This window comes from Chaetodon auriga, chromosome 3 (genome assembly GCF_051107435.1).
Source record: "Chaetodon auriga isolate fChaAug3 chromosome 3, fChaAug3.hap1, whole genome shotgun sequence".
In the NCBI taxonomy this organism is placed as follows: Eukaryota; Metazoa; Chordata; class Actinopteri; order Chaetodontiformes; family Chaetodontidae; genus Chaetodon; species Chaetodon auriga.
The window spans coordinates 10,075,320-10,092,302 of NC_135076.1; the positions used below are offsets into that span (position 1 = coordinate 10,075,320).

The window sequence follows — 16,983 nt, forward strand, 5'->3', positions numbered from 1 at the left end:
TTTCAACAGCTCGCTTACCTAACAAGAGCTTTCCTGCGGCTGGGCTATTAAGCTTATTCTATTTAAACATTGTTTCGCAGCTTTAATGTTTTTGGCTCACTTTCTCTGCCCTCTAGGTCGTTTTCAGCCACAACAGGCAGCTATTTTTAGCAAAGACAGGCTCTACAAACCCACTGCAGCTACCTACCCAGCGTTAACTGGCAGACAGACAGTGAGCAAATCTGGGAACATAGTGGAACATTAAGCTAAAGAGTTAGAAATTTCTCTCAGCAGTTGGAGGAGCCCAAAACAGAGCTCAAAGGACAGTAAATGTTGGACTTAATATAACATAACTATAACACTACTCCAAAAAGTTACTCATTGTGAGCTGGACGTGTAAACAGACGACTGCATACAACAACTTCACCGTATCAACTTAAAAGGTTGTCAGTGTGTTTCCACTGGCCCCAATGCAGGTAAAAGAGCCAATCAACAATTGCTGTCACATGTCCGTCTGTACAGTAACATCACTGTTATATGCCATTATTCCAGATTTTCTTCATACATGGTCCATAACACCTCCATCCATTAGAGTGTGCTGACAGTAACGGCCAAAATGACAACAAATAACAATGTACCCCTGCACCTTGTGCTGCCCTGCGCTTATTGTAAGAGCTCCATCACTGTCGTAGACACTGACCTTTCAGTCATTCTGCACGCCCAAATAATCTATCTGGCAAGAAAAGACAAAAGAGAAAGAGTTGGCACACAGCCAGCCCCAATTTGTGTGATTTAAGTGGAATTTGTCAAATTCTGGGCATCCAGCTTTTTGCCCAACGGGAAGCTTGAGCTTGTCTCAAACAGAAAAACAGCTATTTTCTACATTCAGTGCTGGTTTAATAAGATTTCCTCCGTGGCTAACCTGCCTTTTTACACTTTAGAGGAATACCTCACTGCATGGATCCATGGGGGATTAAGGCTGGATCACGTGACTCGGCAGGGCAAATTTACCTTCTGTAGGCTTTTAGAGCTGGCCTAGATAGTAAACAAGACACTATGTCGAGAGTTATTAGAGTCAATGAGTTATTTAGTGGACATTTAATACATTCATCATGTGAATTTTATTGATTTTGGATTTCTCATTTCAAATCTAAAAGCTGTTTTTAGCAGCTAATTACTTTCCCTGAATAAAGCTCTTAAACAAAGGAGCGATTCTGTGCGAGAGAGAGAGAGAAACAGAGTGAGAGAGAGATACAAAGCAGAAAGAAGAGAGAGAGAGAGCTTGACCCTGCCAACATCACCAGCTCTATTTTCAGAAGGGACCTGCTGTGCTATTCTAGGGCGAGGGCCCACAAGTGAAAAGAGGGAGGCAGAGGAGGTGCAACAGGATGGAGAGAAGGGTAAGATGGGGGGCAGGAGCAGGGCAGGGTGTAGCCAGCAGATGGGGGACAAAGGCGCCCCTTGTCCAGGCACTCAGAGGTCTGGATGTTCGATGGGAAGGCTGGCGAGCGGGCTGGTGAATGTACAAATGAACACGGCTGTTCTCTCAAATTCCTCACCAAACCATGTTTAGCCTCCTTTTCCTGCTGGCTGAGTAGCCTCCCCTGTCACGGCGCCCTGCCAATAATAGACACAGAGGAGCTCTGAGAAGGGAGAACATGGGTGGAGGGCGCTGGAGGCGCAACCTCACCAAACATCTGGGGAGGGGTCGGGTACACAGAGGGCCCTGGTTTAGGTCTGAAACACTGTTTTCAAGAGTGAAATTCCTCGTACAGGAAACACAGTTAAATTCGTTTTTGAGTTCTTTAATCCTGATATTTCTACATCTTGTACTGAGTCTTAAATTAGATATTGGCAGAATGTAATAACATACAAAACTGTCACATTTAAAGACGCTGTAAGTAACCACAGAGGACACTTCTGTCTCCAGTTTAAACTGGTAATTATGCATTATGCATGTGGAAGCACCACACGTCAGGGCCAAGAAATATTATCACTGTTAACTTTCAGTGGACCTGAATCATGTTGATATGATGCTACAGCCATTACAATATTCAATTGTTCAAATTAATGATTGAATTTATAATCAAAAACTGACTAAAGGAGTTTGGGAAATTTTGAGCACAGGCATATTGAGAGTTTGAGCAGGAATTTTGCCAAAAAGAGGAACACAATTAATTGCATTGAACATCATTATCTTTCGTGATTAAGGCTGGATATAATTTGAAATTAGTGCCAAAAATATACTCAAGTTTGAATTCCAATAAATGTTTATTAACAGAATTATTAACATGTATATACTGTGTAAAACTCAATACTCAATGCATCAGACTGAAATAAAAACTTCAATGAAACACAGTCGAAACTAAAGCTAAAAGCTAAAAGGTATTCAGGTATTTGGTTTCAATACATCTAATCATGGTATATATCAACATATCAGAATAATATTGTTAATATTATTATTATTATTTGATAACCAACATGAACTGCAGCAACATCCACCAGGCCTGGAAGCCAGATCTGCCTCTGACAAAGCTAATGGCTGTTGCTTCACATATACACACACACACACACACACACACACACACACACACACACACACACACACACACACAGCTGGCTGTGTCCTCTGCAGGCTTTGGCCTTGTGGCAGCAGCCAGGAGAGTAACGTGACACCTCACAAGCTGAGGTTCAGGGGCGATGGTTTGACACCCAAGCCTCCAGGGCCATGTCCCAGGGTCAAAGGGCACAAGGTCTGCAGTTCTCTGGGTGACACCTGAGCCAAGTGACTGTGTCCACCCCCAACACTTGAGCATGCACATGCACTCACCATATTACTGCGACACAAAGAGAGAGTGCATGTAAAAATGCATGCATAAACACACAGAGTCACACATGCCCTCCCTGACCCGGCAGCCCTCCTCAGGCACCCGGCCACTGACACCTCCTAACAAAGCCCAGGAATTTACGATGAGGGCTTTTCACAGCGCTGGCACCAGACAGGTGCAGGAGGGTGTGTGCGAGGGAAGACCTGATCATAATCAAATATGCCTGATATATGTTTCTACAATCCTCTGGTTTGAGCCAAATTGTCACGCAGGAGTCAGATATTGTGAAATGTCCTACAAATTAAACAATATTAGATGCCTGGCTTACAACAACGTGACGGTGTGTGTGTGTGTGTGTGTGTGTGTGTGTGTGTGTGTGTGTTTATGAGTGAGAAAGAGAGTCAGACACTGAGCATACTCTGATAAGCCTTGGAGCAAGACAGTAATCTGCTGTCCTTGATTACCGCTGTAAAACCACTTGTATTAACTTGAGTGTGTGTGTCCCTGGAAGCATGTCTGCCAAACGTGTGTGTTAAATGTAAAAACAGAAAGGAGCAGACAGTGCTGACAAACAGGAGAGTGTAAATAAAGCGGTGAATGGCATAGCTGTCCTGCAGTTCCTTCGCTCGGTGACCGAGGCCAGGCTCTGCGCTGCTTCCTCTCCTTTTGGCTCTAAATCATTCAGTGTTGGAAGGCCTTTCAGGGGCCGCGGGAGCCCGGCCGTTTCATTACAATGGTTACAAAACCCCTGCTAATATATCCAAGCATGCAGGCCTTCTCACTAGCACAACATGGCCCCCTGCCAAAGCAGCCCTCATGTAGCCTAGCTCGCCTACCACTGCAGGCATTCCTGCTCTGCTGTAACTCAACCGACAGAGTGGCTGCTAATTCTAGACGGCCTGCAGCCACGCCGGCCTCGCTGCACCGCCACCATCCAAACAAGGGACTAACAGCTACGTGATGTGTGCTGACAAATGACTTGTTTTTGTCTGGAAACAAGCCAAAAACATTGCCAGTGCTACACATTTTATGAATATACGATCTTAATCTAATGATTTTAGAACATTAACAACATTAAACTACTTCCTTATTACGAAGAATTACCATCACTATATCAGTAAAAATGAATTGCTCTCTTCATCAGAATGAAAGAGGAAGTTATTGTTGGTGGCACGAATAGCAGTGAGACACAGAGGCTGTGTATTTAATTACTGAGGCGATTGTTTAAACTGTCATCAAGTTACCAAATGAATGACAAGATGAGCTGCATCAAAACCTGTTCAACTCAAGCAACTGACACATCATGCAATCTCGATGTTGGGAAAAAGAAAAACCTTTAGAGTTTTTACAGGTTTGGAAAAGCCGAAACTAAGTCAAAATAAGGTACTGATGTTGCATACATTTTTTACATTATGGCGACCGCACTGCACTCCTGTAACATTGCTGGACTGACGATGGACAGCTGTTTACAACAAAAAAGATCAAAATCGATGCAGCAGAACCAGAGATATTGTCTTTTTCATTGCACACATTCTTCTTCCTGTCAAAACCTGGATCCAATGCAACTCAACCACTGACACCCGAGGCGAAGATTCTGGTGTGCTATCCCAGTAGCAGCTAAGGTGGCTTTGAGCCTTGGGCCTTCAGCAGAGATGAGGAGCAGGCTTCAGAGGTCTGAAGCTTTTATAAATGCAGGTTGAATATTTTTTTGGCTTTGGACTGTCTGACATCATCAAACACAAGATCAGGATCAGATTTTCTAAACTAAACTACAGACACTATTGTGACCCCTGATGCATGCATGACCAATTCAGGAAGAAATGTGCATTTGTGCACACACATAAAATCCTGTTCTCATCAAACCAGAGACCAAAGCAGTTTTCAACAGCTGCTCTGGTGATAAAATGAAGAACAGACCAGACAGAAAGAGCCATGAGAAAAATATGTGAGCCGAACTTCACATCTAGCGCCAAGCTAAAGAATCTGCTCTGGTTTCGAAGTGCTGCTCCCATAATGCTGCTCCTCTGACTTGTTGACTTCCTCCACACCCGGCCGTGCAATCGTCAGCCGAGATTAGATTCCAGGTTTCAACTCAGAGGCTTGAACTCTCATGTAACTTTAGCAGCCGGGGCCAATTCTCAAACGCAGCAGCCAGCGTGACCAAAACAACCCCAGAAATAGCCCTGATCCCATTCTGAGCGCTGGCCAAGTCAGATTCCCCAAACAGACGCTAAAGGGAACAAGAGATCGGGAACACACCATGCTCACCACCCCCAAAGTCCATCAATCATTATTCTCCATACAAATAGAGCATTCAGATAGACAAAAAGTCAGTCAATAGGCAGCACACGAGGAGTCTGGAGTGCATCCGGTGTGGGAAAAAGAATCAGCCAGCCGAACAGAGGAAAGCTATAGTCGCAGAGAGTCATCTACATCTGGGCCGCTTCATTAAATCAGCAGACGCTCTTATTCGGGCTCAATCAATGTCACATTTTCAGCCCTGCAGATAAAGCGGACTCTGTATGGACTCATATTTATCATGAATCCAAAATGCAAGCCACAAAAGATGGGATGAAAGTCGAGGAGTTCGACACTGAGGCTGCACTCAGCAAAAGACTTATCTTACATCAGAGGCCATTACTCTTGAAGATGCATGGGCACATTTACAAAAATGTGGTGAGGCAGCCCATGATGTGTTATCCTAAACACACATACAGGAGATGCAGTAAAGATACGGCTCTCTGTGGTGGTAACAGCAATGTTACAACCAACCAATACGTGTGTTTAGTGAGGTTTAGTTTGGCACAGTGTGTCAGTCTCTGCTACTTCGCTACATGCTCTCATGAAGCATTAAAACACTGTATCAGTGTCATTTGGCACACGTATTTTCTTGCTGTTACACACAACTGTGGTATTTCTGTACTGTGTGAAGACCAAAAGACCACAAAGAGTTGTGTAATCCATCCCAGTGATCATCAAGTGATGTGGAGAAGCAGTCCAGACCAATCTGAAATGTCTGCACTGCAGTACAATGACATTAACATCACTTAAAAAATACATGCAGACTTGATGTTTACTGTGATGACTCACAGAAATCAGTTTCGAGAGCTTGCTAACTGGTTTTTATACCTTTCAAAAATGAATGGGGTGTCTGAAAAGTGGAAAAATAGATTCAAAAACCTAAAACTGAACTGTATGCTTTTCAAAATGGCCATAAAGGTCCAGTTAATCTGACAAATCAGTGGAAAATGCGCAAAAGGTTTCATAGAAAAAAAAATTGGTAATTGTCCACGTCCTCAGACAGCCTCAGCGTGATGGTAGAGCAGAGATGTGACAGTGAGTGCAGGGTGGAGTGAGAACCCTCAGCAGGCTCCTGCCACCGTCCTCCCACCCTCCAGACCAATGTGAGAGGAGGAGGAGGAGGAGGAGGAAGGCAGCGCCGTTCTGCAGCCAAAACAAACTGAGTTAACAGCAACTCCAACACACCTACACAGCAACACAGGGGTACAGGACGTGTCTAACTAAAGGTGAAGACAGACGGTGAATATTTTACCTTCCTACCATTCCTTTTGATTTTCAACCAAGGTGCCCACAACACACATCCCCAACACAAACAACCAGTTATGAGTGCTTCCTCTTTGAAGACACGTAGCCGGCTTGTTGCTCTTTTTTTTGTTGCAGTGAAGTGTGGGATGGCGTCGCCTAACCCACAGGAATCAATTGCAAAGTCAACAGGCTGCAGGGAGGGGGGCAGTTCCGGAGCGGGAGGGAAAAGAAAAAAAAACAACACTTCTGCTCCCTCATCTCATGTTCACAGCAACCAGCAAACCCACACATCACAGACCTGCCACTAAGTACTCCCATTAAACACAACCTTGTTACAGGATGCAAATGAGGTGCAGGTCTTTGAATGGTAACAGTTTAATGGGAAACGAATCACTTCTCAAGACAGCAGACAGCTCCAGGAAAATTAAAAAAGCCTTTCTGTTCACAGAAGCTCAGAAGACAATTTGCTCTCTGTTAAAACTGCTGAACAAGCAGCTCCAGCCTCCAAATATGTCCACTCATCTGCTCACCCAGCACGAAAGGCCCTAATGACACCAGCAAATTTCATCTGGACTGCAAAACAGATCTGAGACCTATGACAAGGCGCAGGCAGGAATAGCCTAAATTTAATTAGCTCTGTGTGCTATGATTAGTGCCCTTCCTGGGCCGGTACACTGAGACTCATTCGGGACTGGTTTAATCCTAATCCTACAGGGAAAGTCTCTCAGGATGGAGAGTTTTGCTGAGCCACACGTGATGTCAGAGAGAGCCAGGCGTTTGACGCCAGTGAGTGAGGATGGAGGAGTTTATCAGCAGCCAATCAAACCTGTGTCCTTGTCACGGGCAGATTTGTTGTGGGAGATAACGCACCTCAAGAAGTTCAGCCTTTCCACTCTGCCAGACAAACAGCTTGTTTATATGTGCTGATTGCTGCTTTGAAACACAGAGAAAACTGCAGCCTAAAGTTATTCTTTCATTTATAGGAATGGGTCTTAATGACTTGTGGTTTCGACTCTTAAAGCTGTAGAATTTCAGGGTGAGAAAAGTTCCTTCAAGCCTTCATTCCTGCAGTAAAACTGTGGCTGTGAGCGCTGAAGCTTAAGTATTAGATTTCGCTCAGTGTAGCCAAAGTGCTCGGCCTCGCTTTTGTGCTCCTCCAACTAGAAATGGCTGTTGCGTGCCACAGAAAAGTGTTGTCAAAAGTTGTAATTATAGGCTCAGCTCAAGATGTGCCAATTGGTTGAAACTACTATGTTGCCACATCAGAGAGAACAAAAAGTCGGAAGTTAGAAAAAGCAGGCCGAGCTTATTAAGAGACAGGGAGCCGTGTGCTGGCTGTCATCATCACGCCGCCGCTGTAGAGTTTCAACCATTTGCAAGCACACAAGTGAAAACGAGAGCACGCCAATTCATTTACAGTAATTCTGCTTAAAATCTGTCTTTTGTGTCTGCACACACGATAAGTGCAGCTTTAATGAAGAAGCTTTGGAGGCGAGAAGACATTTGTTCTTACTTCAAGAACCGCCAAAGGTTTACAGACCTCGCTCTGTGCGAGCAAATGGATATTCTTTCCTCTGAGGAATGCCAGTTCTGAATTCCTCCTGGCTAATGTCTGTCTGAGTTTAACTAATGAGGGACACTGATATGGACTGATATGATTAGACAGCCACAGCTCCCGTCTGCTCCTATCAAACAGAACAGAACAAGAAAAAAACTGAGCTCGGCTGCAGTTGTTATAGTGTTCAAGAGGAATTTCGGATTTTTAAACCCACCAAAGCTGTATTTTTGCTCCTGCGCCATCTTCATCTTCACACCTAAAATACTTGATACTTCAGTACAGTTGAAGTAAGACAGACTTGCAGCTAAGTAAGTCTGTTGATCCTTTGATTGGTAACATTTTCAACAATAGCTGTAATTAGTGCTCAAGGTGTGCATGACCGCAAAAATCTGCCAGTTGTGCAGGAAAGTAAGAACGAGAGGAGGTGTGTGTGTGTGTGTCTTTTCTGCCTTACCTGTGGCTCTGCTGGTGGAAGGCCCCCCCTCCTCCTGAGGTTTGCACGCGAGCATCTGTCTGTGCAGATGTAGTGCCTCTGTGGAATGTACAGCATTCCCCTGACTCCCATCTCCTGAACCGCCACCGCCGCCGAGGCTTTCCCCGAGCGCCTCCGGTCCCCCGCTGCTGCCCGCCAGGTTCCTGCCACCGTGAGCTGCATCCCCTCCCCTGCTGGGCCTCCTCTGGGGCTCTGCTTGAGGGGGAACCAGCAGCCGCACAGAAGGGCGGTGAGCCACGTCCGGTTCCTCATCCTCAGGGATGGGGTTGTACCAGATCTCTCCTTCATCGTCAGCGTCATTCTCCTCGGCTGGGTCCACGCTCCGAGGGTGAGGAGACACCTTGGCCTGACCGACATTAACCTGAATCAAGAGAGGAGCCAGAGATTTCAGTTAAACACTGAGGGGAAAAGGAAAGAGAGCCACCTGAAAGGAACCATACAGCAACCACTGTGTTGGTTCCTAAGTTTGACATTTATGGAAATAGCTTAGCTTAGCTTAGCTTAACTTAGCATGAAAACTGGAAATGAAGGAAATGGCTAGTTTGGCTCTGTCAAAAAATCCACCTACCAGCACCTCAACAGCGCATGAATGAACACGCTGCGTCTTGTTCAGTTTAAATTAAACAAACGTGTGATTAGTGAGCTTTAATCATGCAACTAAGCAGCATTTCAAGCTTTGGACAGAGCTAGGCTAGCTGTTTCCCCCTGCTTTCAGTCTTTATGCTAAGCTAAGCTAACAGCCGCTGGTTGTAGCTTCATATTTAATGCACAGACATGAGAGTGCTTTCCATCATTTCTTGTCGAATAAAGCGAATAAATCGCATTCTTGTGAACAGAGAGATCTTGAGGCTAACCTGCGGCAGGTGCAGGCGGACCGGCCGTGACGGGGCTCCCCCTGAGGGTCTCAGGTGGTCTGGAGAAGGGCTGGGAGGAGGGGTCGGCTGATGGGAGCCCTGGCTGCCCTCCTCCTCAGCTCCCAGCATTCCCTGCAGCTCCTCCTTGGCGCACTGATTCTTCCCAAGGGAGCTCTGCTGCAGCCAGTTGCGCTTCTTGGAGACAGTGATGGTGGTGAGCGGTGGCCGCCATGACGGGGTCTCGCTGGCCCGGCCCACCTCCCGGCCATTAGCACAGGGGGTTTGAGCATTCTCAATGAAAGCTGATGGAGCGATGGGAAGAGAAAGAGTGTGAGAGTTACAACTTCATACTGGGAAACACTAAAAACTCACCTGAATGGCATAAAAAAGCAACTCATCGTCATCATTTCAGCAATTATTGAACTGAATCTGATGTTTAATCTCAAAGACGATTCATGTCCTGTCAAGTTGAAGAAAACATCTGTATAAAGAAACCACAGGGGAGGAGACTGAATAATGCCATTAGGTTTTACAGTCTCTCTCATTCTTGTCTCTGTCTTTTAAAGTCGTCAAAAAGGAGCCACGTCTTTGCTTTGTCTCATCCGACTGTGACATGCTTTATAACTTTTGGACGAACTATTGTGATTTTGTTTTTATGACCGAAGTCAAACTTTCAATCACACCACCACAGTCCCCCAGAGCACCTCCCCCCCTTTTCTCCTCAGTGACGCTTCGGGAATACGTGGGCTTTGAATTCAAACGAGATCACAGGGAGATGGAGGGATTTAGCACACGTATCTTCCATCGCTGCGACTTGGAAAAAAGAGGGAGAAACCGCTGGTATTACAGCTGTGAAAATAGAGCAGAGAGGGGAGGGTGTGTGTGTAAGGGGGTGATGATAAGTACAGCCAGTGGCGACGTGAGCACTGAAAAAGGACGAATAATAGACAGTGACGTGGTCCCTTAATGGTCCCAAAGAAAGCATTAAAAGAGCGCCTGCATAGCTTTGAGTGAATGTTTTTTTACGAACTGTCTCCTGACAGAAATCCAAAAGCACCTTTGCATCTGACGTGCTTTTATTTTCAAGGGTTGATGAGCAGATGCAGCCAGGGAAAAACAACCTCTGAGCGTGTGTGTGTGTGTTTGTATGTGTGTGTGACAGGGAGGGCAGGGTCTTGCTCTAACATGTACAGCAGGCTCGTGTAAAAGACTGTTTTGATCCTCGGCAGCTCCCAGACGAGCCCCTCCACATGCTATAATGACAACTTCTCCTTTCCTCGAGGAAATGCGTTTTCACGCACGCCAAGCTGAGATCCGCCAAATTACAGAGTTGGGAATATTTTCACTTTACGAAAATCGAAATCCAACGCAGGGCATGCAGTATGTGCATGTGTGACTGTGCCACTAAGAAGTGTGACTGAGTCTGCACACAGGGTGTTCGTTTCTGTGTGTATTATCAATCCAGAGCAGTCCACGAGATGACAAGTACATTAAGAAAATCACATGGTTTAAAATTACATAACTTCTACTCAGTCGATTGAGAGAAAGGGGTTTTTTTTTTTTTTCTTGCTTGGTTGCTTTTATTGACAAAGCCCCGAGCGGGCGGCACAGAGAGGGCAGAGGGCTTCACTGGGATTTACTTTTCCCTGGAAGTCAACCAGGCTCTCAGAACAGCCTCTCTCCATTTTCCTGTGATCTACAAGGCAACTTTATAAACCAATCGGTGGCTCTCAATAAACGCTGCCGTCCGCAGCGCCTCAGAATCCCACAAACCCCAACTTTGGAGTTCCTCTCGCCACAACAAAACAATGGAGCTTCATTTACGTGAGCTTTGTTTCTTTTTCCCCACTTGAGAAATATGACAAGTATGACACAAAGCCGACGCCATTCCTCTGTGTTCCAGCTGATTTTATAAGGCACTGCTGAGTATATAAAGAACAGAGGACACTTTTAAGGCATTCCAAATCTCCAAAGAAATGAAACAAACAACCCATCGCAGCGCCTCTGTCATCTGTTTCACTTTAATTCAAACATACCGCCACACTGCCAGAACATAAAGCACATCTTTAAGTATTTCTCCCCTTGTGCTCTGTTGAAGATCTGGATGGTTTCCTGCCAGAAACGTGTTTGTGTGACCTGAGCCAGCACTGCGTTTGCTTTACCCTGGATTAAGGCCATGTTTGAGGGTCTGGAGCTCAGGAGCTTCAGCATGTGCTGAGGGATGGGGAAACATGCAGCATGTTTCTGATGATACACTGAGTCCCTTGAGTTAATGTGTAGGCCTGAGCTGGCAGGCTATAATAATCTGCTGTGTTTTGTTTTCAGCTGTTCTGGCCTGGAGTTCCTTGTAACCCTTTAAACTCTGACAAAGAGCACCATTTTTACTTAAATCTACACAAGAGGAAGCCTGCAGAAAAGTGCATTACAGCAGGAACTGGATGCTTTTGTAAACAAGTCTAGTAGACTAGATTACAAAAGAATCTTGAAAGGGCTTTTATGAGCAAGACACATCCAGAACTAGATTCTTTGGCCTATAATTAATATTTAGCAAGGGGAACTCTGTTTTCACCAGACGAACTACATCAAATGAGGGTAAACTGAAATTAAAAAGACGCTGGATTTAAAGTGCAGATGCACAGACTACAAATACAGCTTTGCAACCATATTAAAAGTGAACTATCACACACTTGTGGATGGGGAAGAACGGAATACCATGCAGGAAAAGGATTATTCAAAAGCAGGATATGCACTGGGACCAAGATAAAGACCGAGACAGATCCAAAAACTGCGGCCTCTGCCGCCGACGCTGCGCCTGGTAATGCGAGACTGAAGAGAGGTGAGACGGCTGTGCGCAGAGTTGTTGTCAGCATGCCATCTTCTTTAAGGGGTCTTTCATAACTGGAAGAGGAAGCGTGTTCCGACATGAGCGGCATTCCAGACCACAGCTCCAGATTTACAGTCTCGCTCCTTCCACTGTCACTCTCCTTCACGGGGAGCAACACAAAGCAACAGCAGGGCGCTGCTTTGACTTCACCAGTGAGATTTTAGCCATTTTAACTGGTGTCAAATATCAAACCAGAACAGTTTGCAGCTCCTCTCTGCATCTCGCATCAGCATATGTTTTTACAAGACAAGCTGTGTCTTAAGTGTTCACTAAAATACTCACAAAGCAAACAAAAACCTGAAGGTAAAGACATACGTTCATCATTTTTATGAAAAACGCCTTTTTAACCTTCTCAGATAACATCCCCGCTCATATTGGGCAAATACTTGACAATCCAATCATGTTTTCTTCCAGTAAAACAAAACATGGCGTGTGCTTATGTAAGCTTGAACCAACCAGCTTCACCCAATAATGTCACGACATCCACCCATCAATCAGTCTTCCACTTCAGAGATAAGATTCATGAGTTAGCTAGCTGGCAACAGCGTGCTACGTCAGTGTGTCTTCAGGTGTTCGCCCCCTCAAACCTCGTTCTGATCCCTCAGAATCCTGTGGTCACAGACCTGCTGGCTGTAATTCATTCACTGTGAGGAAAGTGGTCTCTGTGACAGCTCCAGAGTATAAGACCTTTTACAGTGGACTGCTTCAGCAACTGATGATGGTGCTTCCCAGTCGGTGTGCGCTGCAGCTAACCCTCCACCTCCTGCAGTTTGAGGGGTACGCCTGCCTGCTCTGGTGATGGAGGTGATGAAGATCAGCTGATACTGTAAATGATTATTAGTTTCAGCCCCCAGACTATTTATTAAAAGTTGATTTTTTTTCATTAGTTAAAACTTGTGCCTGCTGTCATGTTACTACATATGACAGGAGAGCAAGTAAGACTACGGCTCCTTTGTCCTCTGGTTATTATCTGGAGTGAGAAACACAATGCAAAGCAAAACAGTCTATTGGTTCAAACTTGGGAGCAAACGGAGCTAACGCAGCCTGGCTGCCTGTGCCGCGAAGGCATGAAGATGACGAGTTTGGGGAAAGGGAAGACTCACACCCCTGACCTGAAGGTAACAGATGGCCAGAGCACATAATACAAGGGAGCACGTCTGAGGGAGAGGCGGATGGGGAGGAGCGATCTGGGTTTGTCTGAGGTGCTGAAAGGAATGCAAACTTATAGAGAACAAAAGCTTATTTCCTGGATGTGCTGGTGTGAACCGGTGCCACGTGAGCCTGACAGTAAGCCCAATTATATTCATGTCTAAATCTTCTGAGTGACTGAATTTTTCTCTCCTCTAAGACAAAACACTTGATCCACTTTCCCATAGGCTTTTCTTTTATTTCCTCAATTCCTTTTGCTTCACAGGGGCTCCTCTTTTGATAAGTGCAAAACACACACCAGCTAGTTTTTTCTCCTCCATACAGACAACACTTTGTTGTGTGTACAGAGTTTCAGCCCCCCCCCCCCCCCGACACACACACACACACACACACACACACACCCTTCAGAGGGAATCTTTTGCTATGTGCCATACATTCCTGTTGACACTCATTCATATGGTAATGAGGATTCTCAGTGTAGATCTTTCTCTTTGCACCAGTGCAGAGCTGCGATCGTCCAGGGTTGCATCACATGTCAACACTTGCATCCCACTGAGGCATCCTGGCAGCACAGCCTGCTAATGCTAATGCCACTTCCTCCTCAGTACGCTGGCTTGAAATCCAAATTCTTTTCAGTGTTGCAGCTCTTTCAGTGCATCCTCTGTCCTGTCTCATCGTGTCTGCTTAAAAAAAATGGATAAATATGCTTCAGGGGAGGGACTGTATCATCTAAAAAAAGGCACCAGGCCTCTCTGTGACACAGTTAGGTCCACAAGATGGGTACAAAGTAAGACAAGTCATTGAAAGGCCCTTCAACAACACTTTGTACAGTAGCTCCTGATAGAATGCTGCCACCTCAAAAATACAACTGCATCACTTTTACTGCCTTTGCACACACCATCATGTGACTCATACGTCTCATAAACCATCCTGGTATGAACCCTGATGGCTCGAGTTCCTCCTCCATCACCTGATCTGTCTTTAGCGCGAGCATCCTCCATAAATCTGTCCAAGTACAGACACACCAGACAAGACAAATGATTGTACCTCCACCGTCAGCCGCGCATGTTTATGTGCAAGAGGGAAAAAAACTCTGCAGCTCAGTAACAAGTTTTCTGGCACAATGCAGAAACCAGACGCCACATCGTTCTGACATGACTTGACAGCAGTCAAGGAGGATTACATTACACCTGCACTCTCGTCTCTCTGTAGCTACTTTGACTCTACTGAGCAAGAAGGAATTAATGGAATCGAAATGCTAAGTGATACTGCACAGTGTGTCGAATCCAGAGCTCATCTTTGCTTCGTGTTTGATGTGTTATTTCTAAAAGAACAGTTCAACATTTGGGTTACGTACCTGTTCACTTGCCTCAGTTTAGATGATGAGACCGATACTTCTCTCATGTCTGTACAGTGTATATGAAGTGAAGAAGACTGAAAACAAGGGGGAAGAGCTAACATGGGTCTGTCTGAAGGTAACAGAATCTGCCTACCAGCACCTCTGAAGCTCCCTGATTTCCATGTTATGTCTCATTTGGTTCATTTGTATAAAAGTTGCTGCTCCATGCAGTACATAACTTCTCATAAAACCACAGCTTGTCAATTTTACATGTTATGTAACATGTTAATTAACAATCTTTCGACATGTTTTTGAATTCGGGCCAGAGCTTCCCCCCCCCGTTTCCAACCTTTACTGCAGCTTCATGAGACAGACATGCGAGTGCTATCAATCTTCTAATCGAACTCCACATTATTTTACGAAATCATCTTATTTCCTCCCTGCTCTTTCAAAAGCTGTTTTTCAGGAGATCCAAAAAGCTATTTCACTACTTTTGCCCAATGCTGTCCTGTTGCAGAGCAGTCACAATTGCTAGACATGCAAACAGGGTATGATTTTCCTCTTAGTTTGAACCACAGGACTTCAAAAAAAGAAGAAGAAATAAAAGAAAAGAATATCTGCCTCCCTGAAGTGCATCTCGTACTCCTCTGTTTGTGGCGTCTATGGCTCAGTCCCAACATCAGCTTTCACTGACACACCACTCCTGAGTTTAGATCTGGCCAAAACATGATGCCTGGATACTGCCTGCCTGCCGGCAAACTGATCCTCTGCTGCAACACAACAAAACTTTAAATCCTCCGACTGCAAACACAACCACGCGTGCACACAACGGAGATGTGCATATGCATGCTCGTGTGCACAGTCTCCCTCACCCATACATATACATATAAGGAGCGACACTCTCGCTCGCTGTGGGTGATATCTGACATGATTTTTTTTTTTATTTAACACAGTAATTAAAGGACAAGTCAGGACAGAAATAAATTAGCTGCAGTTTAATTACGCCAATATTTTGGCCTACGACTCAACTGCGAGGTTTAATTTCCATGTAACACCCAAGGGGAGGAACAGGGCTATTCTTAGAGAGTCAGAAATGTATAAATATTTGCATAAATCAAGAGTAGAGCCATAAACTCAATGAAGAGTTTCAAGCCAAGACAAGCAATTCACTGGAGCTTTTGAGAGCTTTGGCATTTCTTTTTTTAAATGGCTCTTTGTGAGGCGCTGAGAGGCCCACGGGGGCAAGATAAGCCCAGCGCTGACCTTAATAAATACTTAATCGCCCTTCATTTTGTTCATTCATGGTGAGGAATTAAGTGACACAACGCAAACAAGTTAAACAACAGGAATGGCATCCTAAATATTCAACGCAAAGTCTCCTTAAAATGCAAGTTACCATGGAGCTGTCCAGAGCAAACGACAGGGGAGGAAGGCAACATGACAGCCCAACCCCCCCCTTTACACTCTCAAACAAACACACACGCACACACACACACACACACACACACACGCACACACACACCACCACAGAGAGTAACTGCAGTGGCTTCTCTCCTGCTTTGGATTCCTCTGGCCACAGCTGTGGAAAAGTTCAGTGGGGGACAGAGAGGGGAAAGCTGAGCAAATCGGGGAAAAACTGAGAATCAAGAGGGCTACGAAAAAAACTTGGAAACTGCTATCAAGAAGAGTCCTGTCTTTATTCTAGCTAAAAGCGGAAAGAGCTTGAGATGTAAAAGTTGGAGCTATGTTGGGCCCACAGCGGCTGGAAGTCACACACAGATCACACTCTATTTCTAGCAGCACAGCACACTGACAGTCAACAACAGCCTGCGCACATGGCAGACCATCTATTTACTCTGGAAAACAGTGTCAGAACAACGCACGCGCTCAACACACAAATGCACCCAAACACATACAAAAGTATGGCCTGTAGAGTAAAGAGATGGTGAGATGTGTCTGATCCATACAAAGCGAGCCCATTTCCACACGCTGCGCAACAAATGTCAATACAAAGTTTTCCACACACACAGTTTCCGAATCCTGTAATAGAACTGGCTAAGTGCCTTGTTTGCAGTCAAATCAGGTCAACGTGGACGAAAATTCAGTGCGACCACGCACAACACACAGTGAAGAGGTAACTAAATCTATATGCAATGGAATGTGCTGTATTGCTGTAACCGCATTAATGTAAATGCAATTAAAAACGTGTCTAACCAGTGGGTAAATAGAGCTTGTGGTGAGATTATTATGTCGACTACAGCTTCCAAGGTCAGGAATGAAGCTTCAGTCTAAACTTTTAAAGCAACATGGATGAGGAGTAATGAAAGTGCTGAGGAAAATGCAAGTTTGAATG

General features: G+C 45.1%; 1 protein-coding gene across 2 annotated transcripts in view; it reads right to left on the minus strand.

Moving 5' to 3' along the window:
- The window catches only part of syde2 (synapse defective 1, Rho GTPase, homolog 2 (C. elegans)), a 44,216-nt gene that overhangs the window by 24,298 nt on the left and 2,935 nt on the right, over positions 1 to 16,983 (minus strand). For both annotated transcript variants that reach the window (XM_076726373.1, XM_076726372.1), the window contains exons 2-3: positions 9,259 to 9,560; positions 8,366 to 8,765 (exon numbers count right to left, since the gene is read on the minus strand). In XM_076726373.1, the coding sequence (XP_076582488.1) occupies positions 8,366 to 8,765; positions 9,259 to 9,560 (702 nt within the window). The remainder of the gene's footprint in view (positions 1 to 8,365; positions 8,766 to 9,258; positions 9,561 to 16,983) is intronic.